This window comes from Trachemys scripta, chromosome 2, assembly GCF_013100865.1.
Source record: "Trachemys scripta elegans isolate TJP31775 chromosome 2, CAS_Tse_1.0, whole genome shotgun sequence".
In the NCBI taxonomy this organism is placed as follows: Eukaryota; Metazoa; Chordata; order Testudines; family Emydidae; genus Trachemys; species Trachemys scripta.
In genome coordinates, this window is record NC_048299.1 from 46,502,663 (window position 1) to 46,526,525 (window position 23,863).

At 46.9% G+C, this 23,863-nt stretch overlaps 1 protein-coding gene across 3 annotated transcripts; it reads left to right on the forward strand.

The window, feature by feature from the left end:
- Positions 1 to 2,847: 2,847 nt before the first annotated feature.
- LOC117872232 (protein ANTAGONIST OF LIKE HETEROCHROMATIN PROTEIN 1-like) lies at positions 2,848 to 19,291 on the forward strand. Of its 3 annotated transcripts, none has more exons than XR_004644432.1 (3): positions 2,848 to 3,450; positions 6,829 to 6,904; positions 17,882 to 19,291. XR_004644432.1 is itself a non-coding variant. In XM_034760491.1 (2 exons), the coding sequence occupies exon 2, from the start codon at positions 18,177 to 18,179 to the stop codon at positions 18,963 to 18,965; it is 789 nt and encodes a 262-aa protein (XP_034616382.1). In that variant the 5' UTR covers positions 6,427 to 6,904; positions 17,882 to 18,176; the 3' UTR covers positions 18,966 to 19,291. The 3 variants fall into 3 exon arrangements, 1 of the variants encoding a protein (XP_034616382.1); XR_004644433.1 differs by lacking the exon at positions 17,882 to 19,291 and adding an exon at positions 7,696 to 8,164; XM_034760491.1 differs by lacking the exon at positions 2,848 to 3,450 and having other exon boundaries at positions 6,427 to 6,904.
- Positions 19,292 to 23,863: the final 4,572 nt, after the last annotated feature.

Sequence of the window (23,863 nt, forward strand, 5' to 3'; positions counted from 1 at the left end):
CTCTTAAGCAAAGTAAGCAGTCATGGGATAAGAGGGAATATCCTCTCATGGTTCAAAAACTAATTAAAAAGACAGGAAACAAAGGGTAGGAATAAAAGGTCAGTTTTCACAATGGACAGAAGTAAATAATGGAGTCCCCCAAGGCAGCACCGTATTATTGCCTAGGCCAACAAGGCTTAGGCCTAGGGCGGCAAATTTCCAGGGGCGGAAGCTCCCTTCCGCGCCCCGCCCCCCTGCTCCAGCTCACCTCCACCTCCTCTGCAAGCGCGGTGCCGCGTCCTGTTTCTCTCTCTTCCCAGCGCTTGCGCCATGAAACAGCTGTTTTGCGGGGCAGGGAAGGAGGGGGAACGCCACGCGCTGGGGGAAGAGGCGGTGCCGGCGGTGGGGATTTGGGGAAGGGATCCAATAGGGGAAGGGAGGGGGCAGAATTGGGGCGGGGACTTTGGGGAGGGGGTTGGAATGGGAGCGGGAAAAAGGGCGGAGTCGGGGCGGGGCCAGGGCGGCAATTATTTCCCGGCCTAGGGGCGGCAAAATTATTAATCTGCCACTGCCCCAAGGAGTTGTACTGGGACCTGCGCTATTCCACATATCGATAAATGATCTAGAAAAAGGGGGTGAACAGTGTGGTGGCAAAATTTGCAAACGATACAAAATTACTCAAGATAGTTAAGTACAAAGTTGACTGTGAAAAGCTACAAAGGGGTCTCACAAAACTGGGTGACTGGGTGACAAAATAGCAGATGCAGATGAAATTCAGTGTTGAAAAGTGCAAAATAATCCACATTGGAAAACAATCCCAACCACACATACAAAATGATGGGGTCTAAATTAACTGTTACCACTCAAGAAAGATCTTGAAGTCATTGTGGATATTTCTCTAAAAACATCCACTCAGTGTGCAGCCACAGTGAAAAAAAAAGTTAACAATCTTAAGAGCCATTAGGAAATGGATAGATAATAAAACAGAAAGGTAGGCACACACCTTGAATACTGAATGCAGTTCTGGTCACCCCATCTGAAATATCATCTATATTAGAATTGGAAAAGGTGCAGAGAAGAGCAACAAAAATGGTTAGGAATATCGAACAGTTTACATATGAGGAGAGATCAAAAAGACTGACACTTTTCGGTTTAGAAAATAGATGACTAAGGGGAATATGATAGAGGTCAATAAAACCACGAATGATATGGAGAAAGTGAATAGGGGCGTATTATTTACCCCCTCAGGTAACACAAGCATGTGGGGTGACTGAATGACCTTAATAGACAGCCGGTTTAAAACATACATAAAGAAATACTTAACACAATGCACAGACAACCTGTGGAACTCATTGTCAGGGGATGCCAAGAGGCCAAAATTATAACTGGGTTAAAAAAAAAATAGATGAGTTCATGAGGGTAGGTCCATCAATGGCTATTAGCCAAGATGGTCAGGGATGCAACTCCATGTTCTGAGTGTCCCTAAACCTCCAACTGCCAGAAGCTGTTGGGATGACACTCAAAATTGCCCTGTTTTATTCATTTCCTCTGGAGGATCTGGCACTGGTCCCTGTGAGAAGACAGGTTAATGGACTCAATGAACCATTGGTCTGACCTAGTTTAGCAATGCCTGCATTCTTAAGGAAGCCTCTAGTAGCACATTTGCATTTTAATTTTGTCCTCATTTCTGCTAATAGATTTTATCTGGTGAAATAAATAGGGGCAAATAGTACATAAATGGGCATCACTTTGGCAGATGTTGGGGCGTTTTGTTGGGGGGGGGAATTAATAATGGTAATAAAAACTTGTGAGTAGAAGGAGAAAAAGGTAATAGGAAAAAGCAAGGTGAAAATGGACAATTTCCACCCATCTACTCTTCCTCGCTTCCCTTTCACCTTTTTCCATCATCTGACATTCCATTTTGCCTAATCTCTCTGCTCCTTCTCTACTGCCCTTTCCTCTCTATTTTCAGAGATTTTAGAGTTCCAGCATTAGTCACTTTTATAATTGGGAGAAATCAGATCCAGTGATTTAGCCCTTTATAGAACTTTCTGAATTCTATAATTCAAACATTCTTCTGCTTTAAAAGGTTTTGTGCTATTTGAGAGTGAGAGCGCTCAGGAAAAAGTGAGAGGGAAAAGGAATAGTTATTTTTACCTTTTAAGCAGATACCGTCTTCCTTACCAACCCAACAAAAATAGTTTTCCACAACAGAATTCTATTTATTTTTTTTACAAAATCTTTAAAAAAGGGTTTGGGTCCAGAATATACAAATTCTATATCTAATCTGAGTGCAGAATTGTGGCAATTGCATATGCAATAGTCCGCTGGACGTTGTAGTCATTTGCATGTTCAAGTAATGAGAATGAGCCGGTTAACTGTGAAAGTTGTGCCTGCAATTAGGCTCAAATATGCATGCGGATCTTAAAATCTTTTAAAAACTTAAAATAGAAGTTTTGTGAAACCTCAAATTTTTCTAGAGTCTCACATTCCTGTTCCTAGTGGTTGGTGTACAATATACTCAGAGGGAATTTGGCACCAGAAAATGTGGGACAGTTGCTAGGACAATTTGTTTTTATGCACTTTTATCTGTGAAGTAACGGATGTGACCTCCATTAAGGTTCCAGAACATTCATCACCAGCCACGGCACTTTGAATGTAGCGATCTGAGATGCCAGGTCACTCCATTTTAAAATGATGGTTTTCTAAACATATTTGTTTAACATCACTCTACCAAGAATAGTTGCTTGTCTCAGTGTTCATATGCTATTTAGTATTTTATGTTGTTCTTCCCCTTCTCCTTTCTTGGCACATAAAACATGCCACAGATAAGCTGACATGTGAGGTCACTAGACTGATGCAGCCAATGCTACTCATGTTGATTTTAGAATACATCAGTTGTTCACCTTCCAACAATTCATTCAATTTTTTCCCGTCTTGGATCACACAGAGGATCCTGCCATTTGGTTACTTCCGTATAAGCAGAGCAGTATTTTGTTCAAGACATGCCTGCTGTGTTCTTCAAGCCTCAGCCTTGATATACAATCATGGGACACCACACTAGAACTCTCCAATGGAGAACTCCAGATGAGACAGAGCCTGGGACCCCGTCATGGAAACAGGTTCACTAGGACAATCTAGATTGAACCCCACCTGCGAAGGGCAGAATCACTTTCTTGTTTTAGGCTCTATGACAATGCAGTTATCCATTTTTCCTTCAAGTTTTATTTGTTTTGTTCCTTAAATGATAATGTTATGTTGTGTTCTTTTGAAAAAACACTGAGCATTTTATTAATTATTTGATGCTGGCTGTTCTGGTATATCCATATGCCATCCACAGACAATAATATGCAGCAAAATTCTAGTTTCTGATGTAGAAGGATTTTGGATTGAAATCAATGTCGGAGATATGGATGATTAGCAATGAAACACAGAGACTCATCTATAGGCACTAGGACTACTCTGGCTCAGGTAGGTAAAGATCAAAAGTTGTTATTATCTGAGGGTTGGTTGGTGACTAACACAAAATAAATTGATCAGCACCATTAAAAAAAAATTCTTAACAGTCAGCACCTTAGATGGCGGTTTCAAAGAAACTAAGTATTTAAAGAATGAACTACCACAGAGAGTGCACAACCCTCTGACCAATCGAGGTGGTCTTATCACTAGGGAAATTCTCTAGTCTCCACTATGTTTTTCTAATCTTTATTCTGAATAATAATAATAAAAAAGCCACTCCACCCTGAGATGAACGCTGCAGACCCTGAGCATGCTCAGCTGCAAGGCCCAAAATTTCTCAAATGGTGCCCTGGGAAAGAGCCAAGTATGTGTGTGTGTGTGGATCAGCAGAATCACAGCTCTGAGGTAAATGACAACAGGAAGCATATGCAAGATTGGTGGCTATTGAGCATGTGGAGTAAGGGGTAACAGAGAGGTCAGTTAACTGAGCAGCTAGCCAGTCATAGCCCACTCATACCGGTCATAACTTGTTTTAGAGTTCAGAGCTGTCAATTGTAATTCTGAGGTAACGGTTGGTTCTGAGCATGCATGAATGGGGAAATTGCTAAAGGGTAGTGTCGCGGGGTATGCACACTCCATCCCCCTTTGGAGCGGATTGAGGGCGTGATGGCCCCACAGTTAAAGTCCATCAGCCTGTCTTTGGGCTCAAGACAGTACAGCCTAATGGCCAGAGGCAATATGGCTTCTCTCATGTTCAGGGCTAGGCAGCCTAATGGCCAGAGCCAATTCAGCTGCCCTTGGGTTCAGGGCTGTGCAGCCTACTGACCAGATTCAGGGGCCACCACCTGGGGGGTGATGATTGGGGTGGGAGGGCCTAGACACTCCCTACTCCACTGGGTCCAGGCACAGGGCCCTGAGTGAGTATGTTTGCCACCAAGTCAGCAGGAATACTGCTGCCACATGCTGACCTTTCCTGGGGGTTTATGGCTATCCTCACCACCACCCAGGTCACTTCCTACCCTGTCTCCTGAAGCAGTGGTCGGTATGCTGTCAGGATCTCCAGGGTCCTTGGCACAGGTAGCTCCCTGGAACTCTGATTCCAATCGGATGGCTGTAGGCAACTGGGCTCCAGTCTGGTTCTCAGGGGCTGCAATGGCTCCTGGGCTGGAGCCTCCTCAACACATCCTGCCTCCTCAGTGGTCAGCCTAGACTGACCTAGACTACTCCCTTTTATACTGAAGCAGCAGTTGGAGCATGCTCAGCATGGCCGGTGGGGCAAGACTTCCTCTGCCCGTAGTGTGGGGTTAACCCCTTCTTGCCCAGTGCAAGGTATGCACACCCCTCGCAGGTATATAAGGAAGTCACAATAGGACAGTATAAAAGGCCAGCAGGCAGTTTCTTAGGCCATGTCTACATTAGCAAACTTGCAGCAGCACAGCTGTACTGATGCAGCTGCGCAGGTATAAGATCACTGGTGTAGCTGCTCTATGCTGATGGGAGAAAACTCTCCTGTCGACATAATAAAACCACTCAACGAGCTACGGTAACTATGTCAGCGGGAAAAGTTCTCCCACCAACATAGCATTGTGTAGAGGTGTTTTTTTCATGCCCCTGAGTGACACAAGTTTTGCTGACATAAGTGGTACTGTAGACATGGCCTTAGTCAAATCAGAGCGAGAGACACACACGATCGGAAGAAGATGGAAGCCAGCAAAGGAAGCCAAAGAGGAGCTGCTAGAGAGAAGTTAGAAAAGCTGCTGCAGAGAAAATGAGACGAAAACTGGAGCGGAACAAGACTGACTGACCAGGAGCTGAGCAGCAACAGTGATCAAAAGAAAAATACCAAAGAATTTATAAGGCAGCACCCATGATTTTAAAGGGATGCCAACAGATTTGTAAAGTAAGCTTGCCAGTTTTAATTTTTATTGTAGTATAGTTTAGCATAGTATTTAATATGTGTATGTGTAACACCGACAGACCCGGTCATCGGTGGGTGAGCTCGAACCTGGGGCCTCTGGAGCTTAATACATGAGCCTCTACAGCATGAGCTAAAAGCCAACTGACCTGTAGTTAAGGCTGTAGAGCAGACTCATTAATTTCTCTCTCTCTCTCTCTCTCTGTGGTCTTAGTGCCATTAGATGGGACAGAACACCACACCCAGCAGGTGTGTGGGTTATGTACTTCCCCTAGCTGAGGAAGCGCATCCCAAGCTTCAGAGACTTCCCAGTTGAAATCCAGGACGAGCCCCCACTTGTAACGCTGACAGATCCCGATCACCAGTGGGTGGGATTGAACCTGGGATTTTTGGAGTTTAGTGTATGATCCTGTACCGCATGAGCTAAAAGCCAACTTGTAGAGCAGACTCATTAATCTTTCTCTCTCTCTAAGTGGTCTCAGTGCCACTAGAGGGGACAGAACATCAAAACCAGGAAGTGTGTGGGTTACATATGCTTGAAGTGTGTGTGTGTGAATTCATATTTTATTTATGAACATTTTAAAGCAAATTTAAGAACTGCTGTCAGCAATTTGTTGCAAACTGGCCACTTGTAACTAAGTGTTTTGCTTAGAATCATTTAAACTATATGCTATTTTATTTTGAATGTGCTTTAATTTGCAACAAGAGATTGTGTTTCAGGGATTTTGTGCTTTGTTTAGGATTTTTAAATTATGGTGTATTAGGGATTATAAATTACATTAATGAAAGATACTTTGTTTTGGAAAGAATACTGCCTGTGTCAATTACTTTATCAGAAGGTTATATCCATATTCTTTAGTGTTTCCTTAACAACCATGGAAATTTTTACTTCGGGAAGGACAGATTAAGGGGTAATAGAAAGATTAATAGTGGCATCCCATAATCCATTTTTGGGTGTAACAGTCTCTCCAGTTCAGGGGTGAACCAGATGTACTACTACTGCATGTCTGCTCTGTGGACAATGTAGTCAGTTTTCAAGGCTACCAATTTGGCACTTTTCATAAATAATAATTTTACCTGACCTTTCTTTCTCCCAGACAAAAACAAAAACAAAACATCAATAAAACAAAACAAAAGCAAACATTTGTGATAACGACCCATAGTTCTTCCGGGTTGCTAAATATGCAGGGTCGGTAGAACAATGAACAAGATACTGTATCATTATCTACTCTCCAAACAAACAAGCCGTGACTAGCTGGACTAAATATAGACATAATTAGAGTCTGGATTACATCTGCTGGTAGACATAAAGGCACAAAAAAATACCATCTCACCCAAATGGAAAATACTTAGCATAACAAAGGAATAGACATCACATAACATAGATCAGGCAAACCAATCCATTTACACCAGATGCATGTTGGTTATTATTGTTTATTTACATACTCTCTCTCTCTCTCTCTCTCTTTTTTAAGCTATAAACAATAGGACTACATGGCTTTCATTTTTCATCTAATGGACAATGCCCAGCCTCCATTCTGCAACTGACCAGTGAGTAAAAAAGGAAAAAGTTATTTATAGTGCCATGGCTTTCCAGATTCATGGGGAATGTTCCTTTTTTGAATTCACTGAAAGATGTAAGTACTAATACAAATAATATGACATTTTCATTCATACACAATGGCGCCACAATCCATAACCCATAACGACTCTCCTGCATGACTCTTCAGCAATTTTGTGGGTCATTGGGTTCCTCTGTGTTTGTTACAATACTAGTCTGCATGTGCATGTGACAAAGTGTACATATGTAGTGCTAGCTGTGTTTTGGTATCCAAGCAGAAAGAAATTAAAGGAAAACCTATACATGTCCACACTCAGAAAATATATCTATGATCCATGATGATATTTATGATCCAAAAAACATTGGTGTTAGGTCTAATTCAATCCTTATGGTTTTGACAGGGTCCCTTTAATAACTATTGGTGAACATTTTGTTTCCCTTTAATGTAGAAAAAATTCCACGTACTCTTAAATTCTATAGTATTTTTCCATAAGAGACTGGAAATTAATAGGTTTAATATGGTTCTATAGAAATTACTCTATAAACCTATCAGTCAAAATTTTCATCTTGGGTAAATCAGCATCACTCTGTTGAAATTAGGAGGACGTAACTAATTGAGCATATTAACATTGAATCTTAATATGTCTGAATCTGTATACAGGATCCTCAAAGTACAAATGGAGGACAAGATTTTCAAAAATATTTAATAATCATGCATGCTTCAATTTTTGAGTGGACAACTTGAAAAAAAAATCTTAAAAGTGTTTTCATTTTTCCTCAGTACTTTTTGAAAATCAGGACCCAAGCTCAAATTGGACACCCAAGTACTGAGGCAACCCAAATCACTACACACTTTTGAAAATCTTGGCCACAGAAACTGCTACAAAAGAGTGATGTGTTCTGTTTCCTCCTCCACACCCCCCTATAAAAAAACCATGCTTCTCTTCGTTCAAAGTTACTCTTGCAATGGGGAAAAACTTGATGTGCATTCAACAAGTATGGTTTACATGGTCATTAGGAGGCACATATGTTGTAGCTGATCTCTGTAACTAGTGAATACTGGTGTGATGTTATTAACATAACCTGTGACTGTATAGATCATTGGTGCAAGCACTGTTATATACTTGCAGCAAATATTGTACAAAGGTTGTTGTGTAAGGTGTCTATGGAAAGGTTATGATTTGCTGATTATGATTATACTATCAGTATGGGTAAATCATTTTTGACTTGATTTGAACCTACAGTTTATTCTATCACTGCTACAAGTCTGAACCAAGAACTTGGCCAATACTGTATGTAATTGATTCCATTTAACCAATTCTAGCTCTCATCTATATCTTTTTCCTTTATGAATAAACCTTTAGATTTTAACTCTAAATAATTGGCAACAGCGTGATTTGTGGGTAAGATCTAATTTGTATATTGACCTGGGTCTGGGGCTTAGTCCTTTGGGATTGGGAGAACCTTTTTCTTTTACTGGGGTATTGGTTTTCATAACCATTCATCCCTATAACAAGTGGCACTGGTGGTGATACTGGGAAACTGGAGTGTCTAAGGGCAGGGCCGGCTCTGGCTTTTTTGCCGCCCTAGGCAAAAAACTTACCCACAAATCACGCTGTTGCCAATTATTTAGAGTTAAAATCTAAAGGTTTATTCATAAAGGAAAAAGATATAGATGAGAGCTAGAATTGGTTAAATGGAATCAATTACATACAGTATTGGCCAAGTTCTTGGTTCAGACTTTTTTGCCGCCCTAGGCAAAAAAGCCACCCGCCGCCCCCCCACCCCCGCCAGCGCGGCAGGGGAGGGTGCCGAGCAATCCCCCACCAGCCGGAGCGCCGGGGGGAGGGCGGCGAGACCCCAGCGGCTGGGGCTCTTCGCTCTCCCCGGTGGCCAGAGCGCCAGGGGGAAGGCGGAGAGCCCCCAGCGGCCAGAGCGCCGGGAGGAGGGCGGAGAGCCCAGCCGGGGCTCTCCACTCTCCCTGGCGGCCAGAGCGCCGGGAGGAGGGTGGAGAGCCCCCGGTGGCCAGAGCGCCGGGAGGAGGGCGGAGAGCCTGGCCGAGGTTCTCCGCTCTCCCTGGCAGCCAGAGCGCTGGGGGGAGGGCAGCGAGCCCGGCCGGGGCTCTCCGCTCTCCCTGGCGGCCAGAGTGCCGACGGAAGGGCGGAGAGCCCCTGGCGGCAGGAGCGCCACGGGGAGGGCGGCGAGCCCAGTCGCGGCCCCGCTCTCGGGCCGGAGCACCCCGCCGCGCCGCCCCCCCTCCAGGCGCCACCCCAAGCACATGCTTGGTGGGCTGGTGCCTGGAGCCGGCCCTGTCTAAGGGAATTGCTTGTGTGACTTGTGGTTAGCCAGTGGGGTAAAACTGAAGTCCCCTCTGTTTGGCTGGTTTGGTTTGCCTTGATGTGCAAAGGAACCACAGCCTTGGGTTGTAACTGCCTTGCTCTGAGCAATTTGTCCTGAATTGACACTCTCAGTTGGGTCCCACCAAAGGCAGCATCGTTACAGTTGGATTTTTATTATTTTTAATAAAGAAAAAAATTGAGATTCGGTATTCAGTTATTTAGTTTCTCAGGCGTCATTGTGTTTAAAAAGAATGGGCCCAAAGAAAGATTTAGTACAATCAGAGTTATTTTGTCTAGTTAGAGATTTTGAAATGGGATTATGCATCATTACAAAGTATCCATACTGGCCACAATCTTGCATCTTGTTCCATACAGGCAAACTGCCATGTCTTTATGCTGCATGGGTAAGATCTGTGCATATGGAGCAGAGTGTATGATCAGGGACATTGTTTGTGGTTTTTACTGTTCCACTCAATTACCCTGATGAATTATTTGTCAAGTTGCCTTGTGTTACACCTAAAGATCCTGAGTTTGTTTTAATTTTTACTCATTTTCAATGTTTATATTTTGCAACGAGTGTCTTCCAGTTTTATTTTTTTTAAATCATTTTTAGAGTTAATTTGAATTGTAACAGCAGATATTTGAGCAATAAACAGAAATAAAATAGATTTTTTAAAAAGAAAGAAGAAAACCTTGGAAGATGTTTAAAATAGCCTCATATCCTTTTTTGCATGACACTGAATATCATCACATACACAAACGCAGCTTACCATATTGCTGATATGCAAGAAGTGAGAGCTCAAAGAGGAAGAGGTACAGGGCTATAATTACAATGGAGAGCAGAGATGGCAAATAGGATGAATTCTACTGGATGTCCTCTAAAAGAATATTGCCATTTCCTGATTTTTTTTTTTTTGCAGGGTTTGCTTTTAAAAACTGATGCTTGTAAAATTTATGTCTCTCTCTCTCTCTCTGTGTGTGTTGGCTTTGGTTTAAAATGAAAACTGGACTCCTTAGTTACAGCCCATATAAGAGTCAAAATATTGTAGAATGGACTAAATCGCAAGCCTCTTTGCTTCTCTACAATCAGGCTCCCCAGCAGGTTTCTGACCATCAGCTGGCTTGGCTGAGTACAAAAAGGAATGTGGAGTGGCTCCATGGATACTGCACAGATGGCTGTTGTGGATCCACTCAGGCTGGAGGTGGTACACAGACCACAATCAGACAATGAAATCTGCAAAAAAAAATGGCTATTCTTTCAACATGTTACTGTACAATGCATCTTTTAAATTTCACAAATATAATAAACTCACCACCCTGCTTTGTCCTTGAAGTTTAAGACCATCGATATGCAGCACATGGTCCCAATTCTCTTCTGCTCTGCAAGTTGAGTGGGTCAGAGGCCCAATGCCAGAGCGAAAGATAAACCAGAATCATAAGCCAGAGGCGGAGCCAGGGATCAGTACCAGAGAGACAGAAGTCGAATGTCAGAACCAGAGGGTCAATCAGAGTCATAAGCCAGAGCCAAGGATAGGGTTACCAACCCTCCCGCTTTCGCCGGGAGTCTCCTGGAATCACACTCTATCTTCTGGAGACTACTTTAGCCAAACCGGGAGATTTGGGGTGCTAACCGTCTGGCACGGCAGCGGAGCTAAGGCAGGCTCCCTTACTTGCCTTGGCTCTGTGCCACTCCCGGAAGTGGCCAGCACTGTCCCTGTGGCCCCTGTGGGGTGGGGGCTAGGGGGTTTCCGCGTTCTGCTCCAATCCCAAGCACTGAATCCGCAGTTCCCATTGGCTAGGAATGGTGACCAATGGGAGCTGCGGGGGTGGTGCCTGAGGACAGCAGCGCATGGAGACCCCCTGGCCCCTCCACCTAGGAGCCACTGCCAGAGTGATGTGCCAGTTGCTTTCAGGAGCCGCCTGAGGTAAGTGCCAATCCCCTGACCCCACTCCTGTACTCCAACCCCCTGCCCCAGCCCAGAGCCCACACCCAAACTTCCTCCCAGATCCCGACCCCTCACACCCTCCTGCACCTAAAGTCCCTCCCAGAGCCTGCACCCCACACCCCCGCCCACACCGCAACTCCCAGCCCCAGCCCAGAGCCCACACCCAAACTTCCTCCCAGATCCCGACCCCTCACACCCTCCTGCACCTAAAGTCCCTCCCAGAGCCTGCACCCCACACCCCAATCCCCTGACCCAGCCCAGAGCCCACACCCAAAGTCCCTCCCCGAGCCTGTGCCCCGCACCCTCTCCCACACCCCAACCCCCTGCCCCAGCCTAGAGCCCGTACCTCGCACCCAAAGTCCCACCCAGAGCCCACACCCTGCACCTCCTCCTGCACCCCAGCCCAAAGTCCGCACCCAAACTCCCTCCCAGAGCCCAAACCCATGCCCCAGCCTGGTAAAAGTGAGTGAGGGTGGTGGAGAGTGAGCGACGGAGGGAGGGGGGATGGAATGAGCAGGGATGGGGCCTCGGAGAAGGGGTGGGACCTGGGCATGGCCTCGGGGCAGGGGCGGGGCAAGTGTCTTTGGGTTTGCGCGATTAGACAGTTGGCAACCCTAGCTAAGGATCAAAGCAATAAGTCTAAAGCTGGAGGGGAACAGCACATGGAGCAGAGCGGGAGCAGAGGCTGGAAAGAGGCACTGGAACAAAGCAGGAGCAGCTGTAGGCAGGGTACACAGTAAGCAGTCACTGATCTGCTGTAGAGGCCACGTTTATAAGCCAGTCTGGGGCGGTGGCCACTCTACTAGTTCCAAGGCAGTGCAGGGCTGGTTGCCTAGCAGCAAAAGTAATCAGGGAGCAGGCCAGCAGCTAGTCCTAAATGGTATGGTCCCTGACATCAATTGCTATAAGATGTCTGGATATAATTCTTTTTAATAATAAAGATAGAATCTAATGAAGGTTTAAGTATATCTAGAGCATCATAACATGAATCAAAACACAAGAAATATTAAAACTGACCTTTAGCAAGTTGAAAAAAATGCACAGATATCAATGGAGCCAAGAAAAAAATAAATGCATTATAGTATAATTATATGATGTTTCTGAGCTACCTGCTCTTCTACCACCACATACACATAACGGGCTCCAAAGCTGCTGCTTCAAAACTGAACATGAAGACTTGACACACCCTCAAAACAGAAAGCAAGCATTGGTGCAGCCTTGCAACAATCTAATGGAAAAAAACAGTAGAGAGATAGCAAAGTGAGGGTGCGTCCAGAACACTCTTACATCGGACCATTACAGGTGGAAGCACAGGTGAACACAAGTGTAAGCAGAGTCAGGATGAGCTCTACCCTGACATCTGGTGGTGAATTATGGTGAGTGTGGAAAAGAACTCCAGGGGCTGATCTTGTTTGCATAGGCACACCCACTCGCCTGGCATGAAACAACAGCAACTCAAAGTGGTTACTTTGGCTGGTGTGGGATCCCCAGTTTCTTTGTTATTGGGGCAGGAAGAATAAAGTTTTGTTACCCTGATTCTGTGAATCAAGGGCAGTGAACCTGTTGTATGACAGAAGGACTGAGTGAGTCCTTCACCATTACCTAAGTAGCACTTGCTTGACAAGGGGCATGGGTTACAAAACCCAGTGAATAGAGAGAGGATGGGGACAGGTATTTGTACCTGAGGGTATGGGCCCCTCTCTGAGGGGTTGAAACACCAATTGCACTACCTCCTCTCTCCACTGTTTAATATCAGAGCTCAGTGGTTTGATTCCATTAGAAGTCTAGTTACAGACTGCTGAACTGAATTCACTTTGGGCCAATGGTGCACTAGCACTGGGGCTCCCCTACTATGAGCTGAAATCACAAAAGAGCTGAGATCACTGAGGCTGTGTTAACTAGTGGGGGAGCCTGAAGCTATAATGCTAAGTGGCTGGTGGAGCAGCTAGCAGAGTGGAGCCTTGAGGGACAGTTGGAGTGGAGCTGAGCGACTCACAGGTCGGTGAGTGGAGTGGAGTGGAGCGGCTGGAGGAGCAGCTAGCAGAGCAGAGCAGAGCGGAGCCTTGTGGGAGTGGCCCAAGGGACGGCTGAAGTGGAGCAGAGCTGAGCGGCTCACAGGTTGGTGAGCAGAGTGGAGCAGCTGCCAGAGCAGTTCGTGGGATGGCGGGAGCAGCTCACGGGACAGCTGGTGGAGTGGAGCGGCTCGTGGTGAAGGCTGTGGCGGAACCCCGTCGGCCTCGGATCACGTAAGGTGCCCCTTAACGCCCTGTGTGCCCCCCCCCTGAACTCTGGGGCTGCACTGACCAGGGACAGAGACTTTGGGGGGTTGTTGGACTTTTGGGACTTTGGTGATCCTTGGGTTGCTGGTTTCAAGAACCCAAGGGAAAGGACACAGCCCAACTTGCTGGGGTGGGGTTTTTTTGTGCTCATGGTTTGTGTTATGAATCCTGTTTGTGGTGTTTTTTCCAATTTAATGCTGATGTCGTTTACCTCATGTTATTAAACATTTTGTTGTTACACTCAGACTCCGTGCTTGCGAGAGGGGAAGTATTGCCTCTTAGAGGCACCCAGGAGGTGGTATGTAATTGTCCCAGGTCACTGGGTGGGGGCTCGAGCCAGTTTTGCATTGCGTTATTGAAGCGGAACCCCTAGATACAGAACCCGGCCCTTGTTGCTGCCAACTTAGATGGGCAGAAGGGTTACACAAGGAAAATGTAATACACTGATGCAGACATTTTTGCACTAAAATTACAATATGGCAGCTCTGCTAAAGTACCTGCAGTTGCATTCTGGTGATCTCCAGTTTATTTTTATTATTGTCAGGACATGACACTTAGAAATAAAGGTTACCTGTTGTGATGGCATGGAATTTTTTAAAAATACAGATCATCATACCCAAGAGGGAACAATTTTTGTTAGCAAAATATTGCAGCTAGATGGCTAAATAAATGACAGTTCATGACGCTAATACAGGCTATGCATTGTGTATCTATTCTCCTTTTTTACATCTTCTGTTCCCTCTATCCTACAACTTCTCTCTTTTCATCTGTTTTCTTTTTTCTTTTCCTCTTTTTATTCCCTCCTTGTGTCTTTCCTAGGGTTACCATATTTCCACAAGCAAAAAAGAGGACACTGGGGGGGGAGGAGGAGCCCCGCTCTAGCCCCGCCCCTGCCCCACCCCCATCCACTCCCTCCCACTTCCCACCCCCTGACTGCCCCCCTCAGAACTCCCAACCCCCCCCCCGCTCCTTGTCCCCTGACTGCCCCCTCCTGAGAACACCCTACAACCCTACCTGTCCCCTGACTGCCCCGACCCTTATCCACACCCCCACCCCATATTCACACCCCCACCCCCAGACAGACCCCCAGGGACTCCCATGCCCTATCCAACTGCTCCCTGCCCCCGACAGGACCCCCAGAACTCCTGACCCATCCAACCCCTTCTGCTACCTGCCTGCGTCGACCCCTTTCCACACCCCTGCCGGAGCCGGGCCGGGTCCAGGCTGGGGGTGCTGGGGCCCGAGCGGGCCGGGTCCGGGCTGGGGGTGCTGGGGCCCGAGCCGGGCCAGGTCTGGGCTGGGGGTGCTGGGGCCCGAGCCGGGCCAGGTCCGGGCTGGGGGTGCTGGGGCCCGAGCCGGGCCGGGTCCGGGCTGGGGGTGCTGGGGCCCGAGTCGGGCCGGAGCCGCTGGGGCAGCCGGGCGCCGCTCAGCCAGGGCCGCACCTCCCCGGAGCTCTCCTCCTCGCGCCCCCCCGCCCCAGCTTACCTGCTGCTGCCTCCCACTTGCCCCTGCTTCTTTTCAGACTTCCTGCAAAGATCTGATTCGCGGGAAGCAGGGGAAGGGGAGGAGCAGGTGGGCGGAGCGTTCAGGGGAGGGGAGGAGGGGGAAGACAGCTGCGGGGCCGGACAGCGTGGTAAGGCTGCAGGATATGGGGGGAGCTGGGAAGGGGCTTTGGGTGCCCAGCGGCGCTTGGCCGCCGCTTTCTATCTATAAATAGCTGACCGGGGGGAAATCCCGGACCTTTTTAGATTTTTAAAAATCCCCCCCAGACGGCTATTTATAGACTGAAAAGCTGGACATGTCCGGGGAAATCCAGACATATGGTAGCCCTAGCTGTCTTTCACCAACATGTTAATTTGCTTATGGTTTTCCATTGGTAAAATCAAAAGCAGAATTTGGCTCCATATTTTTAATAAGCCAGAGCAGCACCCCCTTTCTTTTGAGACTTTCCTTTCTCCCTTATTATCTGTTGCGTCTTCCCTTGTATGTTGACCCTAATTTCCCCTTAATGATTCTCTCTCCTTGTTTACCTCTTTTTGTCCCTGTCTGAATGACAGATCTAAGTCCACCACCAAGCAGATGTGGTGGGAGGAGATGACCTTGTCAAAGAGCATCTGCCCTGGGACACCTGCAGTACTTTATAGGCATTCCAAGCACCAATATTGACATTCATAGATTAATATTTTTCTACAGATTTTTATAGTTACTTGAAGAATTCTCAACACTTCCATGGCTGTTTTTAAATACAAATACTTTAACTGAAGATAGTAACCCATGAAATATCATCTCACAAAATCTATGGAAGTATTTAATAATATAGTGAATTGTTACACTGCCATCTAGTGGTAGTATGCCACAATAGCTAGGCAATTATATTCTATCATATTTATTTTTATTCTTGTGTGTGTACTAATGAAGTAATACTTATTAGTGAAAATAAGACTGCCCTGCTGTCTTTCCTGTCAAACTTACAGCTCATGGACTTGACAGAAGGATCTGAATGGTAATTATTTAACAAGGGGAATGGTATTTTGTCCTTTCCTTGTATTTATTAAATCAATTACTTTATATTAACAAAGACAACTCCGTTCCTAGTAAATATCAGAATTAACAAAGATTATATGTAACTTTTCACATGTAATGAGAAGGTGGACTAAATAAAAGGAGCCAAAAAATTGGACAACTATTTGCTGCTAGCAGAGCATCAAACTAGACAGTAGAACAAAACACGGAGATAGACAAATAATATGAAAACAAACACTTATTTTAGTGAAATATCAAGTAGGAATTTTTTTTCTTACAAACAAACCCCAACCAGGAATTTCAGTGCATAAATGAGAATGCAAATGCATAAAAGTTAAGAAATTAAAAATGATTGTTTCCTCTGACTCTACTACTGAGACACATTGCACCATACAGACTGTATTAAAGCAATAATATAATTATAAATACAGCTCTGAAGTGCCAAACATCACATAAGTATAACAGGGGCAAATTACGGTTGCTATGGGAAAATTTCTGATTTTTCTGATAGTTTGCATTTAAATCCTCAAACTCAGCATTGCACTGATATACCTGTAGCAGTACATGATAAATTGGTTTGAAGGTGTTTACAGTGTGCACTATATAGCTTCTGAGCAAAATACTGTTCCCAGTGAAAATGTAAATTTTGCCATTGACTTCAATGTGATCAGGATCTGAACTTATATAGACATAGGCCTCAAACCTGGAATTCATTGCGCTGAGGTGGACTGTTGTTGCCCACACATCATCCTATGAACTTCACTGGGGGTCTGTGAAGGTACAAAAGGCCACCCATGTGCAAGAAGCTGCAGGATCAGGTCCACGGTCCTTTCCATATATAAAAAAATAAGATGTAAATTGTAAAATAATTCCAAATAATCTCGGCATGTGCAGTTCATAGTAGTGAAAGTTTCCTTCCTTTGTAATAGGTAGAGATGCATGCTTTATGAAAATAGGACAAATACTGTAAGACGGTTGAGTAAAAAAAGTAGGACATTTGGCTGTCTGACTGTAGGATAGGCAGAGCAGATAAGCTTGCTATAAAATAGAATAATTCTATTGAAAGCAAAAGATCTGGTCACCCTAGTAATGAACCATATTTACTGGAAAGAGATTTATGCAGATCCTTTATGCACTTAATCATAGTTACTATTAGCTGTTTCTGTTATCCCTAGCTGAAAAACACAAGTAATCAGTGATGTAGATAGGCATATATTCATCCCTCTAGTGTTCAGAAGTGACAAAAAGATAGACTGTGGTGTGTGACTTGCTACCTTTCACCAGCTATTCCAACCACAGTTATCCTTAACTCTGCCCTGTAGCGATGCCAGGAAGGGGGGAGGGGGAAACAACCAAAAAACCCTAATGTGCCTTTCAAAGTCAGTTTACTCTAATTAGAGATTGCAAATGTAACACCGACAGACCCCCTGGTCATCAGCGGGTGGGATTGAACCTGGGGCCTCTGCAGCTTAGGGCATGAGCCTCTACTGTGTAAGCTAAAAGTCATATGGCTGTTAGCTAAGGCTATAGAGCAGACTCATTAATCTCTCTCTCTAAGGGCTTGTCTACACTGGCAAGTTTTGTCGACGACACTAATGTTGACAAGGAAAAATCGACAAAAGCAAAATCGCCAACACGTGTCTATATTTGCTCCCCCTGTTGATAGATTGTGTCCACATTTGAGAGCAATGGAATGTGGGTATGTATCCCACAGTGCCTGGTGGCACCCTCCATTGCTAGGTGTTGTAGGAATGCGGAACTGGAGCGCGGCACATCCTGGGATGTGCAAAATGTACTGTCATGCACCGCTTTGTGTCCCACCCCTCCAATGGTTTCTGGCTTCCTTTCACGCCATTTTCCCAACTGTCATTCTTTTGTAGAGCGTGCCAGCATCTGCAGTGAGAGAGGATGGATCCCGCACTTCTCTCCTATGTGCTGTTAGCTGTCATGAGGACATCGCACATGGCAGCACAGTTACTCACAAAGTTAACAGAGGATGAATCGCAGGCACCTGAGTGTGATATGGACAGCAGCAACTTATCAGTGCTTTGTGCATTCACTGAGCAGCTGCATACGGTAGACCGTTGCTTTTGGGCTAGGGAAACAAGCACTGATTGGTGGGATCGCATTGTCATGCAGGTGTGGGATGACGACCAGTGGGCATAGAACTTTAGGATGCGTAAAGCAACCTTCATGGGGCTATGTGCTGAGCTGTCCCCCAACCTGTGGCACAAGGACACCAGATCAAGAGCTGCCCTTTCGGTAGAGAAGCGTGTTGCAATCGCTGTGTGGAAGCTGGCAAATCCAGACTGCTACTGGTCATTTGCTAATCAATTTGGAGTGGGGAAGTCCACTGTTGGGGCTGTATTATTCCAAGTGTGCAAAGCAAATCACATCCTGATGCGGAGGACCGTGATTCTGGGAAATGTGCATGAAATAGTGGATGGCTTTGCAGAGATGGGTTACCCTAACTGTCGCGGGGCAATTGATGGCACACACATTCCAATTTTAGCACCAGACCACCTTGCCTCTGAATACATCAATAGGAAGGGATACTTCTCCATGGTGTTGCAGGCACTTGTGGATCATCAGGGGTGTTTCATGGACATCAACGTAGGCTGGTCTGGAAAGGTGCATGACACACGCATCTTCAGGAACAGTGGCCGGTACAGAAAGCTGCAGGCGGGGACTTTCTTTCCAGACCACAAGATCACAGTTGGGGATGTGGAAGTGCCCATAGTAATCCTGGGAGACCCGACTTACCCCTTACAGCCCTGGCTCATGAAACCTTACACAGGGCACCTGGACAGCAGCAAGGAGCGTTTTGACAACAGGCTGAGCAGGTGTCGCATGGTAGTCGAATGTGCCTTTGGCCATTTGAAAGCTTGCTGGAGATGTCTCACTGGCAGGCTAGACCTTACCGAGGATCATATTCCTGTGGTCATAGCCACGTGCTGCACTTAGCATAATCTGTGTGAATCTACGGGTGAAATGTTTGCTTGGGTGTGGAGCACTGAGGCAGAGCCTTAGCTGCACAGTTTGAACAGCCAGATGCTAGGGCTGTCAGAGGAGCCCAGAGGGCTGCTATTAACATCAGAGGGGCTTTGAGGAACCACTTTGACAATGAGGGGCAGTAACACGTCTGCTTTGGAGTTTCTTCTCTGGTGCATCCATGTACAATTTTGGGGCCCAAGATCCATGCAACACAATGCTTTAGAAGCCTGTTTCCGAGAGTGAATTGATTGCTATACGCTTTTGTAGAACACAGAATAAAAACACGTACCATTAAATATCTTAGCCTTTATTTATTGTTAAAAAGGGTAAAACCTCACAACTGTGTGTAGCTCCAGCTATCATTGTGCAAGCTATGAGAGGAGGTGGAGTGATGAGGAAACTCAGGAGTGCCAAAACTAGGTGTCTTTTTCTAAAAAAGAAAGATTGCAGTGTGTACGCAATCACTGTTTTGTCGCCAAAAGGCAGTTTTTGGCGACAAAACTTGCCAGTTTAGACAAGCCCTAAGTTGTCTCAGTGCCACTAGATGGGACAGACCACCACACCTAGGAGGTGTGTGAGTTACATATTTCCCCTAGCTGAGGAAGCGCATCCCAAGCTTCAAAGTCTTCCCAGTTGAAATCCTGGACGAGCCCCCACTTGTAACGCCGACAGACCCCGGTCGTCAGGATCAAATCTCGGACCTCGGTGCATGAGCCTCTACCGCATGAGCTAAAAGCCAACTGGCTGTTAGCTAAGGCTGTAGAGCAGACTCATTAATCTCTCTCAGTGGTCTTGGTGCCCCTAGAGGGGACAGAACACCACACCCAGGAGGTGTGTCGGTTACATAAACACTAAAATCCCTTAATCATTATCCTATGGATATCGCATGACATCCGTACAAGGCAAAGTCTTGGCTGGGGGTTTTAACTGTGCATTTCCATACCTTAACATGTCTGGATTTCTTTTAAGTAATCTTAACTCTGAATGTTCTGGGTTTGTGATGCTTGGTTTAGGATAATTACAACATCCCTGCAATTATTTTTACCCTTAAATTACTGATACATACTCTTAATCTTAACTCCATTTTAATGTACTCTTATCTTGGAATAATAATAATGCTGCTGCTGTTGGCTAGTAAGAATTCAAATTTTTACTGCTCATTTTGTAGCTGCACAGCATGTTGAGAATCAGTCCAATAATTATAACTCCTAATAATTAGCAACTGTTCCTGTCTGCTTTATCTGGGGCATTTACACTATTTGCCTCCTCTGCCAGCTGCAGTGACAGGAAGTCAAGAAAGACACACAGGGCCTACAAGCTGCTGGCCGGCAATTATATATAATAAGGTGCTACAGAAAGCACAGCACAGCAGGTGCAGCCCAAGAAGGAAGATGCTAGGGTTGGCACAGAGATGGGAAGGAAATCTGGGATATGAACTGGTGGCATACAAAGCTTGACCCAGAAAAATATGTAGTGCCAAGGAGGAATAAAACCTTTACCTATCAAAAAGCTGCAACTTAGACAAACAGGCTGTGGGGAGTAAGTGATTGGAAGTGAATCCCAGAAACCATCTTCTATAAAAGGTATTTACATAGTCTTTTAAAACAAGCAGTTACATTTGTATAGTTCCTTTCAGCCTGAAGGATCCCAAGCACTTCACATGCCCTCACACCACTGAAACACAGCCCAGTGCAAACTAGATGGCAATAGGCATCTAACAGGGTGCAGGGAGTGAATTCCTTATTGAAGTTCCAGGTGGCTGAGGGCACAAGCCCACACACATCTGAATGCCCCTCCCCCAGCCTAAAGGAAGGAGCTACTGGACCCAGGGCTCAAGCAAATTTGGGGGGCAACAAATATTGAAAACGGGCACAGGAGTGAGGGTCAGAGGGTCAAAAGCAGGGAGCCAGAAAGTGACACTGAGCAGAGAACCCCAGATAGTGTCCACTGCTCCTCAAAGGTGTCCAGGGAGCCAGTGGACGCAGACCAGAAGAACTCTGTCCAGACACATGATCTATGGGGCCTATTTCTGTTCCTCCCTCAGTCGCAGAGCACCTCCCTGTCCAGCATCCTCCTTCTTGTATGGTGGATGGACACCCTGACCAATGCCAGGAGGAGGTTGATGAGGAGGTCTTGCAACTTCATGGGGCCACAGATGGAGTTTACATATATTAGGAGACGTGGGGAAAAGTGCAGCCAGAACTGAAGGAGACGATTCTGGAAGAGCCGGAAAAGGGGCTGCAAACTGGCACATTCTATAAAAATGTGCACCAGGGTCTCCCTCACACCACAGAAGTAGTCAGTGTCCAGAAGGGGTGGGGAGGGTGAATCATGCCAAGTACATGCCCATGCTCACAGCTCCGTGAAGGAACCGCCAACTAATATCCCCAGCAGGCCGTGGGACCAGGGTGGAATACAGGCTGGCCTACTGGAGCTCCTCACCCTACACAGGTAGTAGGAGGTCCCAGCACTTGCTGTTGGGATGGGACACAAGGGTGAGGAAATGAAAGGTATGGAGTATGAACGTGAACAGCTGTGTCCTACGCATGATTTGGAAACGAACTGGCTGCAGGTCATGCAGCTGGCTTGGGTTATGCTGGGGAGTGTCCATGGGGGCTCGCAGAGCAGGGGCCCAATGACAAGGTACAGAGGGCCAGGGGCAGGCAGGGAGCACCCTCCTACAGAACCCGCTCATTAAGGCCTGAGAGGAGGGTGATCGGGAGGGGTGGGCAGCCTTGAATATGCACTGGGGAACATGATGGGTGGGGAACCCCATGCACTGGCCAAGCACCAGGGATCCACCCAGTCCCCCCACTCGTAGTCCAGGAGGTCTATGATCCTGGTGGTATCTGCCAGGACCAACCTCCTGTATACGGAAGACTCCGTCACCTGTACACCAAGGTGGGGGGTTGTGTGACAGGGGCTTGGTGAAGAGATCTTCCCCCTTGGCACCCACCATAGACCTGGTCACTGAGACCAGCTTCCAGGTCTGGAGGAGGTCCTGGTAGAAGACTGGCAGCTAAGAGAGGTCTTGCGGAAGATCCCTTGAATGGAGTTAAGAGCTCCAGTTGTATCAGAGCCCTCAGAGGTGGCAGAGGAAGGCGTGTGCCAGCATGCTCCATGCCAGACTACCTGCACCATAAAGGAGTCTCTGCAGGGCCTGGAGGCGGAAGACCTGGACCTGACTGCAGAGGCAAAGCAGGCCCTGTCCCCTCTCCTCCAAGGGATGATTCAGAACCGCTGCGGATACTAATGCAGTCCCAGCCAAAAGAACTCCAGAGTTAACCTTCGGAAGCAGGCCAGGGTATCCACGGCATTGAGCCGGTGCCAGAGCATGGACAGGACCAGCTGGTTAAGCTCCAGCATGGGTGCTGCAACTAAAGGTGTGGGGGGTGCTGCAGCACCCCCTGGCTTGAAGTGGTTTCCATCATATACAGAGTTTACAGTTTGGTTCAGTGGCTCTCAGCACCCCCACTCTACAAATTGTTCCAGCACCTCTGAGCTCCAGTGCCCTCTCCCACAGGGAAAGGCACCAGAGCAGTTCTGTCCACCTCCGAAACCACTTAGCCACCCTGCCCTCCAAATCATGCCAGTTCTCTGGTGGGAAGAGATGGGTGGCGGAAAGGTAAATGCCCAGATGGAGCAGCAGACCTGTGCTCCACCAGATGGTCTAGAACATAGGTGGGAGGGACCTGCCTCCCAACTGTCCCAGACCAACAGGCCAGAACTCTTGACCCAGTTGACCCAGGCAGAGGAGGCCCCCAGCCATGTCAGGTCACCCCAGTCCTGGACCATGAGGAGCACATTGTCAGCATACTCTGACCACCCGGAACTCTGGCTTGTGAAGCACCAACTCCATCAACCTCCTGTGGAGGAGACAGAGGAAGGGCTCAATGGCCAGAGTATACAATTGGCCTGACAGCAGGCAGCCTTGATGCCCCCCCTCAACTGAAGATGATGGGTTTGGTCAGGGTCTAGTTGAGCTTGACCAAATACTCTGCAGAGGTGTACAGCACCTGGAGAAAGCCCACAAAATGGGGCCAGAAGCCAAATGCACACAGAGTGCCTGGGAGATAGCATTCAACATGTTGGACCACAGGTTTCTCCTGGTCCAGGGACAGGAGGGTGAATCCCTATACCCAAATAAAAGAAGGTCCTGGACTAGATAAAGATTATCAAAGATGGTTCAGCCCAGGACAGTGTAGGTCTGGGTGGGATGGACTAGGTCCACCAGCATGGACCACAGCTGCAGCAAGATGGCCTTCACTACAACCTTGTAGTTTGTGCTGAGGAGCAAGACAGGAGGCCAGTTCTGAAGGTCACAGTGGTCCCCCATCTTGGGTAGCAGAGCGAGCATGGTCTGCCTGCATGACGAAGGAACACCCCACTCCCTAAGGACTCAGCCCAGATGATGGTGAGGTCCTGGCCCAGGATGTCCCAGAATGTGTGATAGAACTCCATGGTCAGCCCATTGATGCCTGGGGATTTATTAGTGGGCATCAGATGGAGGGCTTCCGAGAATGCAGCCAGAGTGAGAGGCAACTCCAGCTGGTCCCAGTCACCCGCGCTGACCATCGGGAGTCCATTTCAGAACACTCCACAGACATTGGTCAGATCTGGGGAGAAGAGGCTGATGTAGAAGGCCCTGGCCCTTCCCCATCTCTCTACTGGATCTGTAAGGGGAGGTGCCATCACCCACCTGGAGGCAGGTGACATACTTCTATGCCCTAGAGAAAAAGAGGGGGGCCAAGAAGAAGCCAGAACTATGATCCAGCTCCTGAAAGAGGCAGATGCAGGATTGAACAAAGGCACCCCGAGCCTGGAGCTCCTCCTACTTATCCCAGCATGCTCCACAGAGGGACAGATAT

Excerpts from the sequence above, each read along its gene's own strand:
- LOC117872232 (XM_034760491.1), top strand. The coding sequence starts at position 18,177 with ATGCGTAAAGCAACCTTCATGGGGCTATGTGCTGAGCTGTCCCCCAAC.